Source organism: Struthio camelus, chromosome 1 (assembly GCF_040807025.1).
Source record: "Struthio camelus isolate bStrCam1 chromosome 1, bStrCam1.hap1, whole genome shotgun sequence".
Classification (NCBI taxonomy): Eukaryota; Metazoa; Chordata; class Aves; order Struthioniformes; family Struthionidae; genus Struthio; species Struthio camelus.
Window position 1 is genome coordinate 10,312,812 of NC_090942.1, and position 15,481 is coordinate 10,328,292.

Sequence of the window (15,481 nt, forward strand, 5' to 3'; positions counted from 1 at the left end):
TTAAGGCAATGCATTAGTCCATTATAACAAACATTAAAACATTATCTGTTGTTCTGAATTATTTTGTTGTAATGTAGATTTTTTTCTTTTGTCATTCTTGTTGTTCCCATTTCAGGGAGTCTGCAGTGGTGTGTAGCAACCTAGAAATGATGCAGTTTCTTTTTCTTTTTCTTTCTCTTTCTCTCTCTTTTTCTTTCTTTCTCTTTCTCTTTCTTTTTCTCTTTCTTTTTCTCTTTCTTTTTCTTTTTCTCTTTCTTTTCCTCTTTCTTTTTCTTTTTTCTCTTTCCCTTTCTCTTTCTTCTTTTTCTTTTTTTCTTTTTCTTAAGTTGAAAATTCGGTTTGTGAAAACAGATAAATATATATAATAGGCAGAAAAGCTTTAAAACAGAGATGGTCTTAAGTCACAAAATATGTACGTAGAAACAAAGTCTGACATTTTGAGCACTGGGCTTGTTCACGTTAAAGCCAATTGCAAAACTCCCAATAATGTGAGTGGATAAAATGCTAAAATGCTGGCACAAGCCTATTTCTAAACAGAAGATACAGGTTGTGCTGCTTCTTACCCCTCAATGGAGACTAGTGTCTAACACATAGAAATGTAGATGCCTTAAGGGACGTATACATCTTAGATACTTTGTTTGACACAGGAAGATTGCATGTACTTAACAGATCTAACAGCTTCATCTGTCTAACACCACTCTGCAGATGTTTCTGTGCCCATACTGAGCCTTCTAACAACATCTTCACATGCATTTTAAAACAAGAATGAGAAACTTCATACTTCAAAATGGACAATAAAACATGGCTGGGTAAATGTGTGCCTTGCATTCTTCACTTTAGCCACTGAAACGTCTGACATTGTATATTGTCACTTAAATAATAGTTAAGTCCTGTTCTTTCTTTAACTGCTGAAGTAGTACTTCTCTTCTGGTTGCTTTTGCTGAATTTTGGTAATTAAAAGATTTCAGTGAAATGTCCTACTAGAAGTCATTGCTTTTCTAGATTATTTTAAATATCGGTTGGTGTTTCGAACGACCAATGCTGAGTAATAGGTAGCTTCGTAATCTTTATATGTGAAATAATTACATATTACAAGATACCAAGGTTCTCTGGCTGCTCTGAAACTGAGGTATGCTTATTTAGCACCTGAAATTTTTGTGTTTTTTTTTTTTCCTTTTCAAGATATTGGAACAGTTCTTAAAGTGGTTTCGATTCCTAAGGAGACTTGGCATGAATTAGAGGAAGTCTTGCTGGAAGAAATGACAGTCTTTCGGGTAAGTGCAGCTAAATTTCAAGTGTCCGGTTGTAGATTTCTCTGTGGACAGCTGCGAAGTGAACTTCTTGTAGTCTAGCCAAGGAGTAGCCTGGCATGCCCCTCTAATTAGCTTGTCACTTAGAGACCCAGACACTAGTCAAAATAAACCTTGAAACTTTCTGTGCTAGCTGGAGGTTAATGATAAAGAAATGGCATTCTCGCCTCTTGTTTTGTGGTTGAAAAAGTAAATTAGGATCTGTGGTTCCTGTAGGTGTTGCATGCTACAGTTAAATATGTATACGTGCAAGCTGTGGAATAATGCCTATTTTCTCCCACACAGATGTGCAATACAAAGATTTTACAGGCACATTGACTCTTGACACTATTCAAATTATCAGCATAATATAACTCTAGGATGCTGCCTTAGGAAAAACACAGATCTACAAAGTTTTCTTATGCCGAACAGTTCTAGAAACAAAGAAAGAAAGTGTTTGTATTTTCACAGGTAACTTGAGGGTGCCATTTTCAGGCACTGAATCAAAACAGCATAACCACCCCCTCTACTCTTTGGCACTTTGTTGTGAAAAACAATCTATCCCAGTTTTCCTAGCTGAACCACCTAAAAAATAAAGCATTCTATAGGCACCACCACGAGTTGAGGCCAAGTAATCCATTCATACTCTTTCCAGGCAGATCCCAGGGGTGTTTCTGGGATTTTTGTGTGTGTGTGTGATCTTACAGCACCATTTCACAGGCCCTTGGCCCCAGGCTTTTGGGGGGGCCTGATATGTGACCAGAAGTGTGAAGCTATTTGGACAGCATGAAGATGATGTGCGTGTGATCAAGGCACTCCACATTGCATGTGCTGTGTGTTGGGTGTCACTAAGGACGTACCAAAGACAGTTGTGCTCGCAACGTGCTCAGAACCTACCCCTGGGGTCCAGTCAACATCTGGTGTCATACTTGGTTGCCATCACCTTTTCTTTTGCTTCTGAATATATATGACATATCTGAGCAGAGCTTATAGGTTTTTTTTAATTAATATTATTATTATTTTCAATATTATTTGTATTTTTTCTAATGGATAACCTTGCATCTACCAGTGCCAATCTTGCAGAGGTCTCTTACAGAGACCACTGATTTGAGTCCTGAGACAATGGCTTCTCTGATTCTATGATCGATGGGTTTTCTGAGGGCAGAAGTGGGGTGCTTTTTTTTCTTTTGTTTTTTAACAGAAAAATAAAAGAGAAGCTATGAGGAGAAAATGAGACAAGTAATTTGTGGCTCTCAGCTTCTTTCTTCTTTTTTACACACGCAAAAGTCATTACATTAATGCAGGGTAATTTGGCAATTGTTGATAATGTATGAGTCTCTTCCCTAAATAAAGTAGAAGTGCTAAGCTAAAAGAGATCAGAGAAATCTAAAAGTGAAAGAAAGAAAATAAATGGAATGAAAGGTTTTTTTGTTTTTTTATTTTTTTGTTTTCTTTTCTTTTCTTTTCTCCTCTTTTCTTTTCTTTCCCCTAGAAAGGCTTTACAGAAGTAGTACGCTTAATGGCAAATTTAGATCTGGGATTTCATTTCACCTGTGTATTTATTTATTACACAAAAGGAATATGGTATTCTGATTTACTCAAAAGCTCATTTATCTCCTTTAGCATGCATTTAAGCCTTATAGAGGTCATTAATGTACATCAGTAGACTAAGCAGAATTTGTCTGCATAAGATATGGATCTTTCAGTTGAAATGTGCAGTCAATTTTAGATGAACCCTAACCAAATGTAAGTTTTCATTGGTTACAGAAGAGTCTATCTGCATCTTAAGGAACATATTTTGATGCCTGAACTGCTGTGTACTGAATACAATGGTTTATGTTTATAATTCCACTGAACTGAAATTCTTTCATATCTGTTACATCGATAATAAATGCCTCTTTTAACCCCATTTGTGCAATAATTCTCTGAGTAGCTGAGCAAACAAACGAATGAGTTCAACTTTCATTCAAATGTTACACTTAATTGATGCTTTCTAATATGAGATCTACTAACCCATTTGTAATGGCAGGTCCACATCCTTAACATTCGCTGACCCATATCAGATTCTCTCAGGATCAGCAAGTTGAAAGCTACACAAGTGTGAAAGCTTAATAAGAACTGCATTAATGTACATAACCCAAAACATGATGCGTGGGATCAATAGTAGATTTTCAGATCCAATATAGTTGATAGGGAATTAACTTGAAGGCTTTGTAACCAAATGGTGCAACTTCTACTTTCCATTCAAGCAGCTGGGATTGAAAAAATGTAAATAACAGCCTTTTAATCAAGTCTAAATGCAGTTATTACGCTAAATGCGTACTACAGTCTTTTATATAAGAAAGTAGATATTGGTTTGGCGTCTGCTTGTTATAAATAAGTATAATTAAGGTTAGAAACTTAGCTAAGAGAACACTAACTCTTCTAATGACCCACTTGGTTGATTAAATAATGGATAATCTAGAGTGTAAAAAACTGCTGCATTCGTTGGTTCTGTATTCTTCAAATATGAATAACTTTTTGCATGAGAATAGTGCAGTCCAGTTTATAGTTGCGATTAAGTCTTGTTCTTATGAATAAGATTTTTCAGGAATGGTTTTTTACCTTAATATGATTGAAGTGTGTTGTTTTAGTTCTATCAATCACCTGTAATGTACCGTATCTACATATTTTGATATAGCTATTATTATTTTCATAATTCCAGGGGAAAGGGATCTTTAAAATTAATTCTAATGTTAATTTCAGAAAGTGAGACTAGCAACAAAGTCATCACTGTGAAATTGCAAGATAGATGGGAAATGGTATTCTACAATCAGCATAGCACTTAATGATGCACCCAGACAAAGATGCATTCCAATTCAGTTATAACAATAAAATATTCCACTGTAAAAGACCACAAGAAGTACCATTGCTGAGGAATATCTAGTTTAATTTCAGGGTTTCTAAGTAAGCAAATACCATTCTAGCAAAACTTCTATGTCTATAGAGCTTATTTTATATTTTAACTCTTTTTTTTCCCTTTTTTTCCCCCCAGGAACCCACTGTTATTTCAGCAATGAAGATTTCCACAAAACAGGTACTATATGTACAAACCTTAAATCACCTTTAAATATTTATTGGCCTCTATTTTTAAGAGACAGTAACTTGGCAGTCTGTGAAGACATATTAATTACAGCAGCAGTGTCCCATCCCTTTATATAAACATCAGTAGTTTCTCAGGAAAGTATGACATGCAAAGGAAAAAGGAAAAGCCTAGTTTGTGTTTTACTGGTAAGGTGGAAACTAAACACAAACTTAGCAGCTGTCTGGAGGCTCTCAAGAAAAAATTCCACATTATTGAATATTTTTACAACAGAGAAACTATTCAAAAGAAGTGTCCAAAATTGGTCCCTCACTCCAGTGGGACTAGTTCTAGTCTCTGCTAGATTCTACAGTCATTTCCAATGCTATAAATGGAAATTCAGTTCATGTGACAGAGCTCTGACTCTGATAAGGCACAGAAGTAATATTGGAGGAAGGTATCACCAGAAGAGATTGAAAAGATTTATTAGAACTTGAATAAGAACGGAGTAAGCATGGACAAGTGTAGAATGGCTTCTCTATGAGGAGACACAAAATAAATTAAGACTTGTCAGGCTGCAAAATGACGCAGTCTGCAGATGGGCAGGGACACTAAGGAACATACAGTAGAGCTCTGTATAATCATGAGTGGCATGACTGCCTTTCCATCAAAGGGTAACCAGAGAGCTGTCGTAGAAGGAGATATTTTTCCATACAACACATTCTGTGGAAATGACTACAGCAGGATTTTGTAGACATTTGGGTGGTTGCAAAAAGGGATTAGAATCATTGATGGAAGAAGAGTATATCAAGGGACGTTAAGGATAACCATATGGCTTCTGATTCAGGAAGCCCATAAGATGCCAAATGTTGGAAACCATTCAACTTTAACAAAAAAGGAAGAACTTACTTAGCCCAAAATCTCCGTGGTCTTTCGGTTGGATGACATGGTTAGGGTATGGGCTCCAGACTCCTGTGACTAGCCAGTAGAATCTATATTTCCTATGGTCTAGTGAGAGCTTCTTAAGCAAAAGATAAGCTGTATTCCATTCATTGTAGACTCGACTGTACCTAGAATTAACTATGCTTCTTGATAGATGGAGGTAAAGTTTTGTTTGCTTTACAGGAAAGGTGATTACTGTTTTCTCAAAACAGGCATTTCTGATAAATGTGGGCAACTATTATTAGATTTCTTTGTGAAGTAACTGATGAATTATGTAGTCCTGCAAAGAACATTGGGTTACTGTCTGGGACTAAAGCATGTATTAGGTGTCTACCTGCTAATTCTGGTTGGAATTAGGCTGCTGGATCCCAGCCACTCTCATTTCCTGTCTCGAGTCTGAGACGTAAAATTAGAGAGTTGAATTTAAAATATCAAAACCATTTTCCTTTTTTATTTCTTTATCAATTTTATGTAATTTAGAGCTTAATTCTAACACCTTGTTCACACTTGTGATTTTTTCCAATAATGTGACTGCCATTAGATAAGACATTTGATATTAATTGCAGGATTGGGTGCACTAAAAGTTGTATGTATTCTAAACAAGATTTAGTTAATTCATCTGTCTCATTCTACACATTATTGAATAAGAGTTAAATTCATTCTGTAATGGACGGAGCCCAATATTCTGTTTGAAATATTGCGTGTTTAACTAGAAATTCACTATATACAGAAAAGTTGTCTGAAAACATTCATGTAGTTGACAGAAAACATTCTGTTTGAGGTGACTTTTCTGACGTAGTTTATCACATAAAACAACAACAATATCAGGACTAAAAAAATGTAGTATTGAACACTGAGATATTTAAAAACAAACCTGTCAAGTTGTGTATATGTTCACATCATACCAAAATGCTCTACTTTGGATTATTTTTATAAGTACATTCCTTTGAAGCAGCTGATCACATTTGATAATGGGCCATGCATTTTAGTACAACCTCTTCTTCAAAGCATCTTTATTTATTCAAGAAAGATTACAGTTTTCCCTGAGTCTTTTGAAAACAAATTTACAATATTAAAATTATCTAAAGCTAAAAAGAGCACAGAACACTAGTTGTTCAAGTAAAGTTAAGCTCATGAAAAATCAACTAGCCTCGGGCTAAAAATGACACAATCATGATACAGTATGACAAGCTTTTGGCACTGTCTTTGTATCAAATAAGTATTTGGCAACATGCTTCCATTTTATATTTATGGTTAAAAATACAGCAGTTTTACAAGTCAAACACTTTACTCACTGTGTTCTGATAAGCAGGAGGTTTTCATATAAACAGCACAATTCTATGTATTGTACAAAGCAGGAGAATGAAATGTAAACAATAAAATTAGCATATTCTAGTTAATAGTTTCAAAGCAAACATTTTATTTTATTATTTCACTAACAAATATTACATCCAAATATTACATCCCAATATAAAAGCACTGCACAGGGGGGTTCTCCTTATTTTTGATTATTTTCCTGCACCAGTTGTTTCAATCTACCTGTTTGGCCATTGTGCCAATCTGATGCACTTGAAATGACTCTTCTTCCTAAAGACCAGAAATAATAAATTCAGTTCTTCAGGAGCAGAATTTAGATAAGGATTTAAATGATTTCAAACTCAAAGGCTTTTGTACCCCTCTATATAACTATGAATTTGGCCCTTGAGCAAGAGTTACTTTGAGCAAGGAAATTAGCCTTTATTTAGACTAAATCTTGCTTCATTCCTTTTGAACTCTGACATCTTTAACTTATAGGAATTATATTTTCTTACTTGAAACTCCATATTCCTCCTAGCTGGATTTAGAGCCCTAGATCCATGTCGCATTATTACCTGAATAGCTTAAGTTTACGTAGCTATAGTTACAGACTATAGAGGACAGACTTCAGAGGACAGCACTCTAGAGCCACTGTAATATGTTGCAGCCACTTAAAAATCACAGTTCTGTGGGAACTAGACTTCCAGGGCTCCCCTGGCTGCCACTGGTCCCAAAACCCATCACATGGAGCTCCAGAATTTGCCTCTTGACTTAAAAGAGTCGCCAAAAGGTCATGCCTGGCTTTCAATCAAAACTGATTTTTTGTGGAAAAAACTTTCAATTTTCTCTCATGGTCAGGTTTATGATCCCCTCTCCCAAAAAGCCATTGGACCTTGTGGTAAGATGGGAAAGAACTAGCAGATCCTTGGCTGGTACGATCATCTCCTTGGTTAACTGCTACAAAGAGGTTCTTTTCCTCCACTATAAGATTTCCAATTTAAGGCAAGGTAGAAAGACCTTTAGAAAGACCTTACAGACTATTTGGATAGGCATACAAAGCGATACATCTTATTCAGAGACCACCATTTCTGTTCATACTGGGCATATATGAAGGGCCAGCCCAAAATATATGTCACATAAACAATCCCCTAAACTATTCAGCATCAGACAGTTACCTTTCAACATATGTACTGTGACCATCATTAAAAAGGAGTTTAAGCAAATGAGATTCAATGGGATTTGATCGTCCTGCTCCCTAAAGTTCCTTGAAAATTCTACCTAAATAGTTCTTTTTAAGCATTTCATTTTTTCACCTCTTTTTTTTTTTTTCATTGCAAACAGAAAATTCTGTTATTGCTTTCTCCAGGTGCTAGGGAAAGACTGCATTTTGGGCAGAACTGTGAGGCTGACAGAGAGCACTGGATTGCTGTAAACATTAGTTTCCTGATCTTTTCGGTAGCTTAGGTACTTCAGCAAGAATTTTTAGAGAACAACTTCCTCCCCTCCCTGCAATCTGGTTTGATCTGAAAATCAGCTGATTTATTAAATTAAAAATCTCTTGGGAGAGTCTTTGCCTAAAAGGCAGTTTGACCGTGGCAAAGTAAGGTCAAACCATTGATGCAAATCATTCTATTACTACTTTTTGAATTTCATACTGACAGGATTTATATATTATTAGTGTCCAGAATAATGATCACCAGCTGGAGTCTAAAAGCATGATCAGAAGAGCAGCAAACAGGGCAGCGGCCTCTAGGCAGTGTAGCACCTGAAACACATGCTGCACTTCACTAACTGAACTTTATGAACTTATCTACAAGGAACAGAGTCTTTAAGTAACCCTATTTTGGCCTCACTTGCTTTTTCTTTTTCTTACGTTTCTGGTCATTCTCTAATTCTAAAGACATTTATTAGAAATCAGGGAGGGTTTTTTGACAAAATGAAACTGGTTACAGGGGTGCTTAGGAAACCATTACACCATGCTTTGTTTTCCCACATGCATACTCTGGGTTGATTTTTATATTAGCTACACCACCCATTGCTACACACACACACATATATATCAATGTGCCAGTTACATAGGACCCAGACCGATACCATCTGGACACTTAAGATACTTAACTGAAGCTCTGATTTGACCTATGCGTCCTTTATAATCGGTAGAGAAAAGAGGCATCTCTTGAGAAATGGTTAGGTCACCTAAGATGTGAATTGCTGCCCTTTTACTGCAGGATGTAGCCCTAAGCTGGAGTGTCATTAAGTGTCTCATCAGAGAACTGGCCTATCATGTCTGATGCCTGCCATTTGTTTTGCAAGGATACAACACTAGCTGGGGACTATTATATACAATTAAGGTTTTGCACAGAGCTCTCTGTGGTCGGAGACTTTTGCCAAGAGAATGTGGTTTTACAGTCTGACCAAGGCGCTATAATAGACAGAAGCAGCTGCTTCGATAGGGCTTAGTTTTTAATTTATCGGTGAATTTTCTTTGGTCCTTTTTTTGTCATGTTTTTCTTGAGAAGCTCCTGATGTTTATATAAAGGCCGGGGATGTTTCTATTATAATTAATATGTCTATATAAGCTGCCAAGTTGCTGTCTCTGAAAGAAATTAATGCTGCACCTTTCACAAGAGCTTTTGGTTTTTCTATCTCCTGGTAGCCAATATTTGTCATTTCCAGTAGACTGATGACTTCAGCCACCTTGCATCCTTGAATTCCCTGTGAGTGGGACCTCTAAGATATCACAATGCAGGAAATGATAAATTTTGATAAAAATTCTTCAAATCCCATTTTTTACATCAGTCCTGTATTTTCTAAGGAAGAGAAATGAATACAACTTTACATTTTCTCGGTGGGACTGCTTGGAGAGAGACCTTAAAAAGAGAAGAGTTAGTTGCCCCTCAGAGGTGCTGGGTAACAAGCTTTACGTTTGATAGCAAAGTTTCAGTGTTTTCAAAACTGAAGGATTATGCCATTTAATTTTTGCTTACATTTTTATTTTACTTTGCGTTAGTTTTATATCTCAGAGGGAACTGCCTTTTATTGCTACACTCATAATTATTTTTTTTGTGAATTAATGTTATCCTGAAGTATCTCTGTTTTGACTTTCACATGGGTAGGTAGTTCAGTTTCCTCTTGCCCCTTTTGGGATGGGCTAAGCAGATGGCCTACATGAATTTGATTTTTTTATCTTTATGTTCCTTTACTGGCTTCTCTTCTTTGAACTACACCTCCCACTAAATACTGAGTTTTTTATGAAAATAAAGTAAGCCATCTTCCCTCATTAAAGAAATGCTTCAGTTAGAGTATGTGGCCTGTAGAAAAGAGTATGAAGCATCAAAACTACCAGACATGCAAAGAACTATGTCAGCACATCCAAGCTGAAATGTCTCATTATCTGTCTGAAATAATTTACTTTAGGAATCCCCCCAATAAAAATTCAAGTCATTTTTAGAAAATTTAAATTAAAGTTGCTTTTCTTTTTCTTTAAAATCAAAAGCCTATTTTCCATTGTGTTCTGTCGTTGATTATAGTTCTATCTCAATGCAGAGTTCTGAATACAAGCGAAAAAATGGAAAAATATTTGAATTTTCTTCTGTTTAGAGAAGCCACAAGGAGTTTCATATAAATGTCAAAGATTTTACTATATATATATTTTTTTTTATCCTGAGGTTTACTATTGTCTTCTCATTCTTTTGGTGCATGTCAGAATCATGATCATTTAGTGTGTCTGTAATGGTCCTAATATATCATTTTATAATATATATTTTAGGTATTCCTAGTAAAAACCTGGAAGTTTGCAAAGTAGTTTTGTTTTTTTTTTTTTAACTTTTGAGTTTTTTTACTTTTATAACAGCAACAGCTCTACATTGGCTCAGTCACTGGAGTTTCACAGCTTCCTTTACACCGCTGTGATGTGTATGGAAAAGCATGTGCTGAGTGTTGCCTTGCTAGAGACCCTTACTGTGCCTGGGATGGTTCATCTTGCTCACGTTACTTCCCCACTGCTAAGAGGTAGGGACAGTTTCAGATGTCTGCATGCCTTGTTATTTGGTTTAAGTGATGATCTCAATATGACCAGAGGGCTTTGGAGATTTTGCGTGGGATGGTTAACTGGAGCCCTTTCTATTCCAAAGAAAACATAATTGTGGGAGATACAAACAATGTGAAGTCTTGGCTGATTTAAAGTGAGCACTGCTACTTCTTGGGCTGACTTAAAAGGCTGTTGTAAAAAAGCATTCAGAAAACAGTTGTCTCTGAAATGTACTCATAATTTTTTATTCAGTAATAAATAGGAACAAGAAAAATTCATTTTCTCTAACATGAGGAGGGGGGTTGCTATTATAAATAAAAAAACTCACACTCCCCTCTACTAAATATTCTTACATTTTCATGAATTCGAAAACTAAGGGAATATTTATAAAGTGTTTGAACATGAATGGAAAGGTATTATTTAGTAATATATAGCACCATTGTTATTATTTAAAAGTATAATTTATATGTGTTGATATGTGCATAAATGCTACCAGATCAGAATGATAACCATTTTACATGCACTCTTCACTGATGTTAAAGGCTTTGAAAGGTAAAGGCTAAGGGAAAACAGATTCTGCAAGTGAAAAATATCATTTTTATAAGAATTTGCCAGTCCAAGTCTGCCCGGTCTGAAGATTTAAAATTATATTTTCTTTACTTTCTTTAATCTCTGGATTTCTTTCTCGTAAAAGGTATTACCTGCTGTTAGTTACTAAAGTAGAAATTAGGAATAACTGAATTGATAAACACTTGCAAATAGGAACAGCTACTGGCATAGTGTTGAGATTCCATTTCTTTCCCTTGATATACTGGCCAAGAAAATGATGAAAGAAATGTTCAGAGGGGAATCATGTCAAAGCAAATATGCCAAACATCTTACACCTATGAAGAACCGAGGAGTGCAAAAACTTATACACATAAGGAGCCTTTATCTTTATCTTAAAATTAATGTTAACAAATGCTTGGCTGGGAATGTCAGGACTCCAAATTCCAGATCTGGGTTGGATCTTGGAGGAGATGAAATGTGGTAGAGAGCAGGAAGTAGCAGTTGTGTCACAGATTTTTCATATGGAGAGGATTAAAATGTCAATATTTGCATCATAATGTTTCCTAAAAATGTACTGATGACAAAAGAAAAAAAAAATGGCTTGTGGATCATCAGGTTCTATCTTTGCACTAGAAAACAGAGTTAATTTGGGATGAGATGTTTCTGAAATTCTTTAGGAAAGAATTAAAAAGCAGAAATTGAACTCATCCGCAAAAAAGCGCAGGTTAGGTTTTCTCAAATGCATGGGCTAAATTCAAATTTGTGGTAGGAAGAGAGCAGTTCCTCTGGAGGAGGAGGAGGAGGAAAGAAAGGAGAGGGAACAGCGAGTTTTCCAAGGGGAGTCTTGAGAGGCGGAACAGCTTCAGGGCTGGAAGGCAATGGGGTTGTGTACCCTTCCTAGGTACAAAGGAGGACAGGAATCACTGGATCACTCTTCTCTGCTGTCCTCCAACTAATCTCTATCCCTGAACGTCATCTCTTCCCCTCATTTACTAGCACTCGTTCCTAATCCCAGCCCATCTCAAGACTCACAGATAGCAGCATCCTGCTTTATCCACTTCACTGAAGCCAGCTTTGAATCCATCAGTGGCAATGCCAGCATTGCTGGAAGCAGCTTCCACATTAACGTTTTCCTAATATAGAATCCCTCTAATTTTAGGCTCCAGAAATATTGGGAAAGTTGAGTCCTGAGGCATTCGTACAGATGCTTTACTGATAGTGCTCCTTCCCCCACGCCTTTTTTAAGGGAGCTTTTATGAGCCCCAATTTTAATTTGCTTTTTTTTCTTTGTATATTTAAGAAGTCTAAGTGACAGTTGAGAAGGCCTGTAGTGTGACAACTTAACTCTGCCCCATGCAGATGTGTTCTGGCTCTTATTTCATAGATCGTCATGTTGATACAATGGTGATATGTGCGACATTTCCTGGAGATTCTAACTAAACATCTCATCCAAAGTCCACTGACAGTAATATGAGTCTTTCCACAGGCTTCTTTCCTACAAATAGTATCCTATAAATATGCTACCCTTTGAAATTTAGGAAGGGAGTAATAAAATACTGTATTTATGCTTCTTTATGTCTTGGATATATTTTTATTTGTTGATAATGAGTAAGATAAACTTGACCTCTGATATTAGGATCAGTGCATTTTTTGAATCATATATTCATATATCAATCAACAAACCACTCCTGCTTATTAAAGCATGTTAAGATGTCCTGTTATACTGGGATAATTTTTCTGAAGTTAAGTTACCAAAAATGCACATTCTTCTTTTTTTTTTTTTTAATTTTTGGTAAAAGTGCTACTATGCTTCACAAAAATAATTTCTGAGTTAACATTTCAGTAGGATTCAGTGAAAAAAAAAAAAAGGAGAGGGTTAAAATGTTTCAAGGAAGAGAAGTCTCCTGCAGCTGATGGTGCCGCTGTGGGAACTCTTAGTATGTGCTGATGCTGGGCTGTTAGTCAGAGCTTGCAAATAGGGCTGGTGAACAGAAGAGAGATGGTCTCTGTGCTGCAAAACAATGGCTTCTTAAAAATATGGGCTGTTGTCACAAGGGAGCGACCATCAGTGCTTTTTACAAGGCTACTTGACTTTTGCATATCCGTTGCTGGATGCCATAATCTGAAATCACAGCATTGTTCAGCAGCCTAATCCTCTTTGTTCTCCTCTAGTTTTGCAAGCCCTCAGGCTTTCTCTGATTCCTAAAGTAAAGTACTCACACTTGAAACACAGCTTTGTTTGCCTTGTTCCTTTTTTTTTCTTTTTTTTATATGAAACTCTGTTCTGTGGCTCAGCTGAATTTTGTAGCACAGCTATTTACATAAAAAAAGAGAAGACAAAAAGAGAACAACAAATGCAAAATAAGACTGCATAAAAAGGTTTCTTTGTTTTATTTTGTTTTTTTTTTTTGTGAAGTGCAACATTTTAGCACAGATCAGTATGTTCTCCCAAAAAAGCTAGTAGAGATCAAATTCAGAAAAGAATATACTATGTTAAATGGTCATACAATAAAAACTAGAACCTAGAATTAAGCTGCAAAAGATGAAATAAATGATATTTCAAAATCTTCCTATCCAAGTGTTTTATTCAGTTTATCCTAATGGCCATTTGTATCCTATTTGAATAATCTGAATTAGCAATATTTTAGTGAAATCAGTAGGGGCTGAAACAATTTATTAAATTTAATTTCGATTTTGTAGAAAATACAATACTGGCATCCTTTTAGAGCCATCCATCATAATCATTCACTTTAAGTGAAGATGCTGTATTTAAAGTATTCTGCGCTTGCAGAAAAGCTTCAGCTTCTTTATATTTTTGGTGCACGTTAAACTGTAGGTATTGTTATGCTTTGATCCCTTAGCAGGTCTCATGTCTATGAACTGAGCCATGTATTTTTCTCTGATCAATGTTGCCAAGAAAATTAGAGTAAACTTCATGAGCTCAGTGCAAAAGAGACATGTATTTGCCTGTAATTGTAAAGGCTGATGTTATGAACTATGATAGTGCACAGAATATGGTAACAATATGATTTTCTTCATAGTGCTGTTTAGGTGCATTCATGTGACCCATGTAGTTGTAAATACGTTCCTTTTGTTGCTGCTGATTCATGGCAAACGTGAATACTAACCACTGTGAAAGTCACTAACAGTTTTCAAACATTTTATTTGCAGACGTACAAGACGACAAGACATCCGAAATGGAGACCCTCTTACTCACTGTTCAGACCTGCAACATCATGGTAAGTTGTGGGTATTAGTGAAGTAAAAACAATTTGAATGTAACTTACAGACTATATATGAGTAGGATAAGAAGTAAATGAATCATTTGGTAGGGAAATTGTCTTAACATTTAGGAAGGATGAACAAAATACATTAATATTCCAATTTTGACTGCTCACAGTAGTCTGGATTACATATTAAAGAATCTTGTTTTGTTTTACCTCAAGTTAATAGTTTTAAGCATTTTAACTTTTCTGTTTCTCTTGTCTGATCATCCATCTATCATACCATCAATCTAGGCATATTATGTCCGAGAACAGTCATACCGCCTTCAGAACAGCAAGAAATACATACATATTGCTTCCTATAGTTTTGATAGGATGATAACCAACCATGTAATTAACCACGTTGGTTAAATATGGAATGGCACCTGCTGTAGGTGCCACACTAGCAGCTCCTTGAGATCAAGATGTTCGTTGGAATATGCCTGACCCATGGTTTTTCAAAATGGATTTTCTTTGCCATCTTTTTGGGTTTTTTGATTGTATTATTTCCACATAGTGTATTGACCAGATTGTTGAGTTGCTTGGCTGATAAACTTGACTTCTCATAGCTACCAGTTTGTTGCCAAACTCTTCAGAAGATCCTCACTCAGAGAATGAAAAATTTCCATTTTGCCCTAAGTGAACAGAACGCTTAGGCAATACTTCCCTCTGCTGGAAAAAAAAACTGATTACTCCTATTTGTGTTACATCTATAATAACAGTGAAATCACTGGACAGATTTCTCAGGTAAATAAAGCAGAGGTGGCTGAAAATGGAGCTATCTCAAAATGATCATGTCTTGCACTCCTTGTAATAGCAACAATGACAAATAGTCCAAATCCATACTGTTCACCACCACTGTGTTTCATTAACAGATTTCTCTACCTTCCTTTTTAGTCCTTGAAACCCACACCCACCATTACTATTGTTTTCCTTTCTACTTCATGATCCTCAGACTCAGGACAACCTACTAGGAGGAGAGAAGGGTTTGCAAAAGTGCATAAATGGACTGTGATCAATGTGCAGTTGGCACATTTTGAGAATCAAGAAT

At 36.0% G+C, this 15,481-nt stretch overlaps 1 protein-coding gene across 5 annotated transcripts in view; it reads left to right on the top strand.

The window, feature by feature from the left end:
• Window positions 1-15,481, top strand: part of SEMA3A (semaphorin 3A) — a 330,745-nt gene that overhangs the window by 304,650 nt on the left and 10,614 nt on the right. For all 5 annotated transcript variants that reach the window (XM_068920614.1, XM_068920525.1, XM_068920690.1 and 2 more), the window contains 4 exons: window positions 1,183-1,274; window positions 4,324-4,365; window positions 10,442-10,599; window positions 14,339-14,406. In XM_068920614.1, coding sequence (XP_068776715.1) covers window positions 1,183-1,274; window positions 4,324-4,365; window positions 10,442-10,599; window positions 14,339-14,406 — 360 coding nt within the window. The remainder of the gene's footprint in view (window positions 1-1,182; window positions 1,275-4,323; window positions 4,366-10,441; window positions 10,600-14,338; window positions 14,407-15,481) is intronic.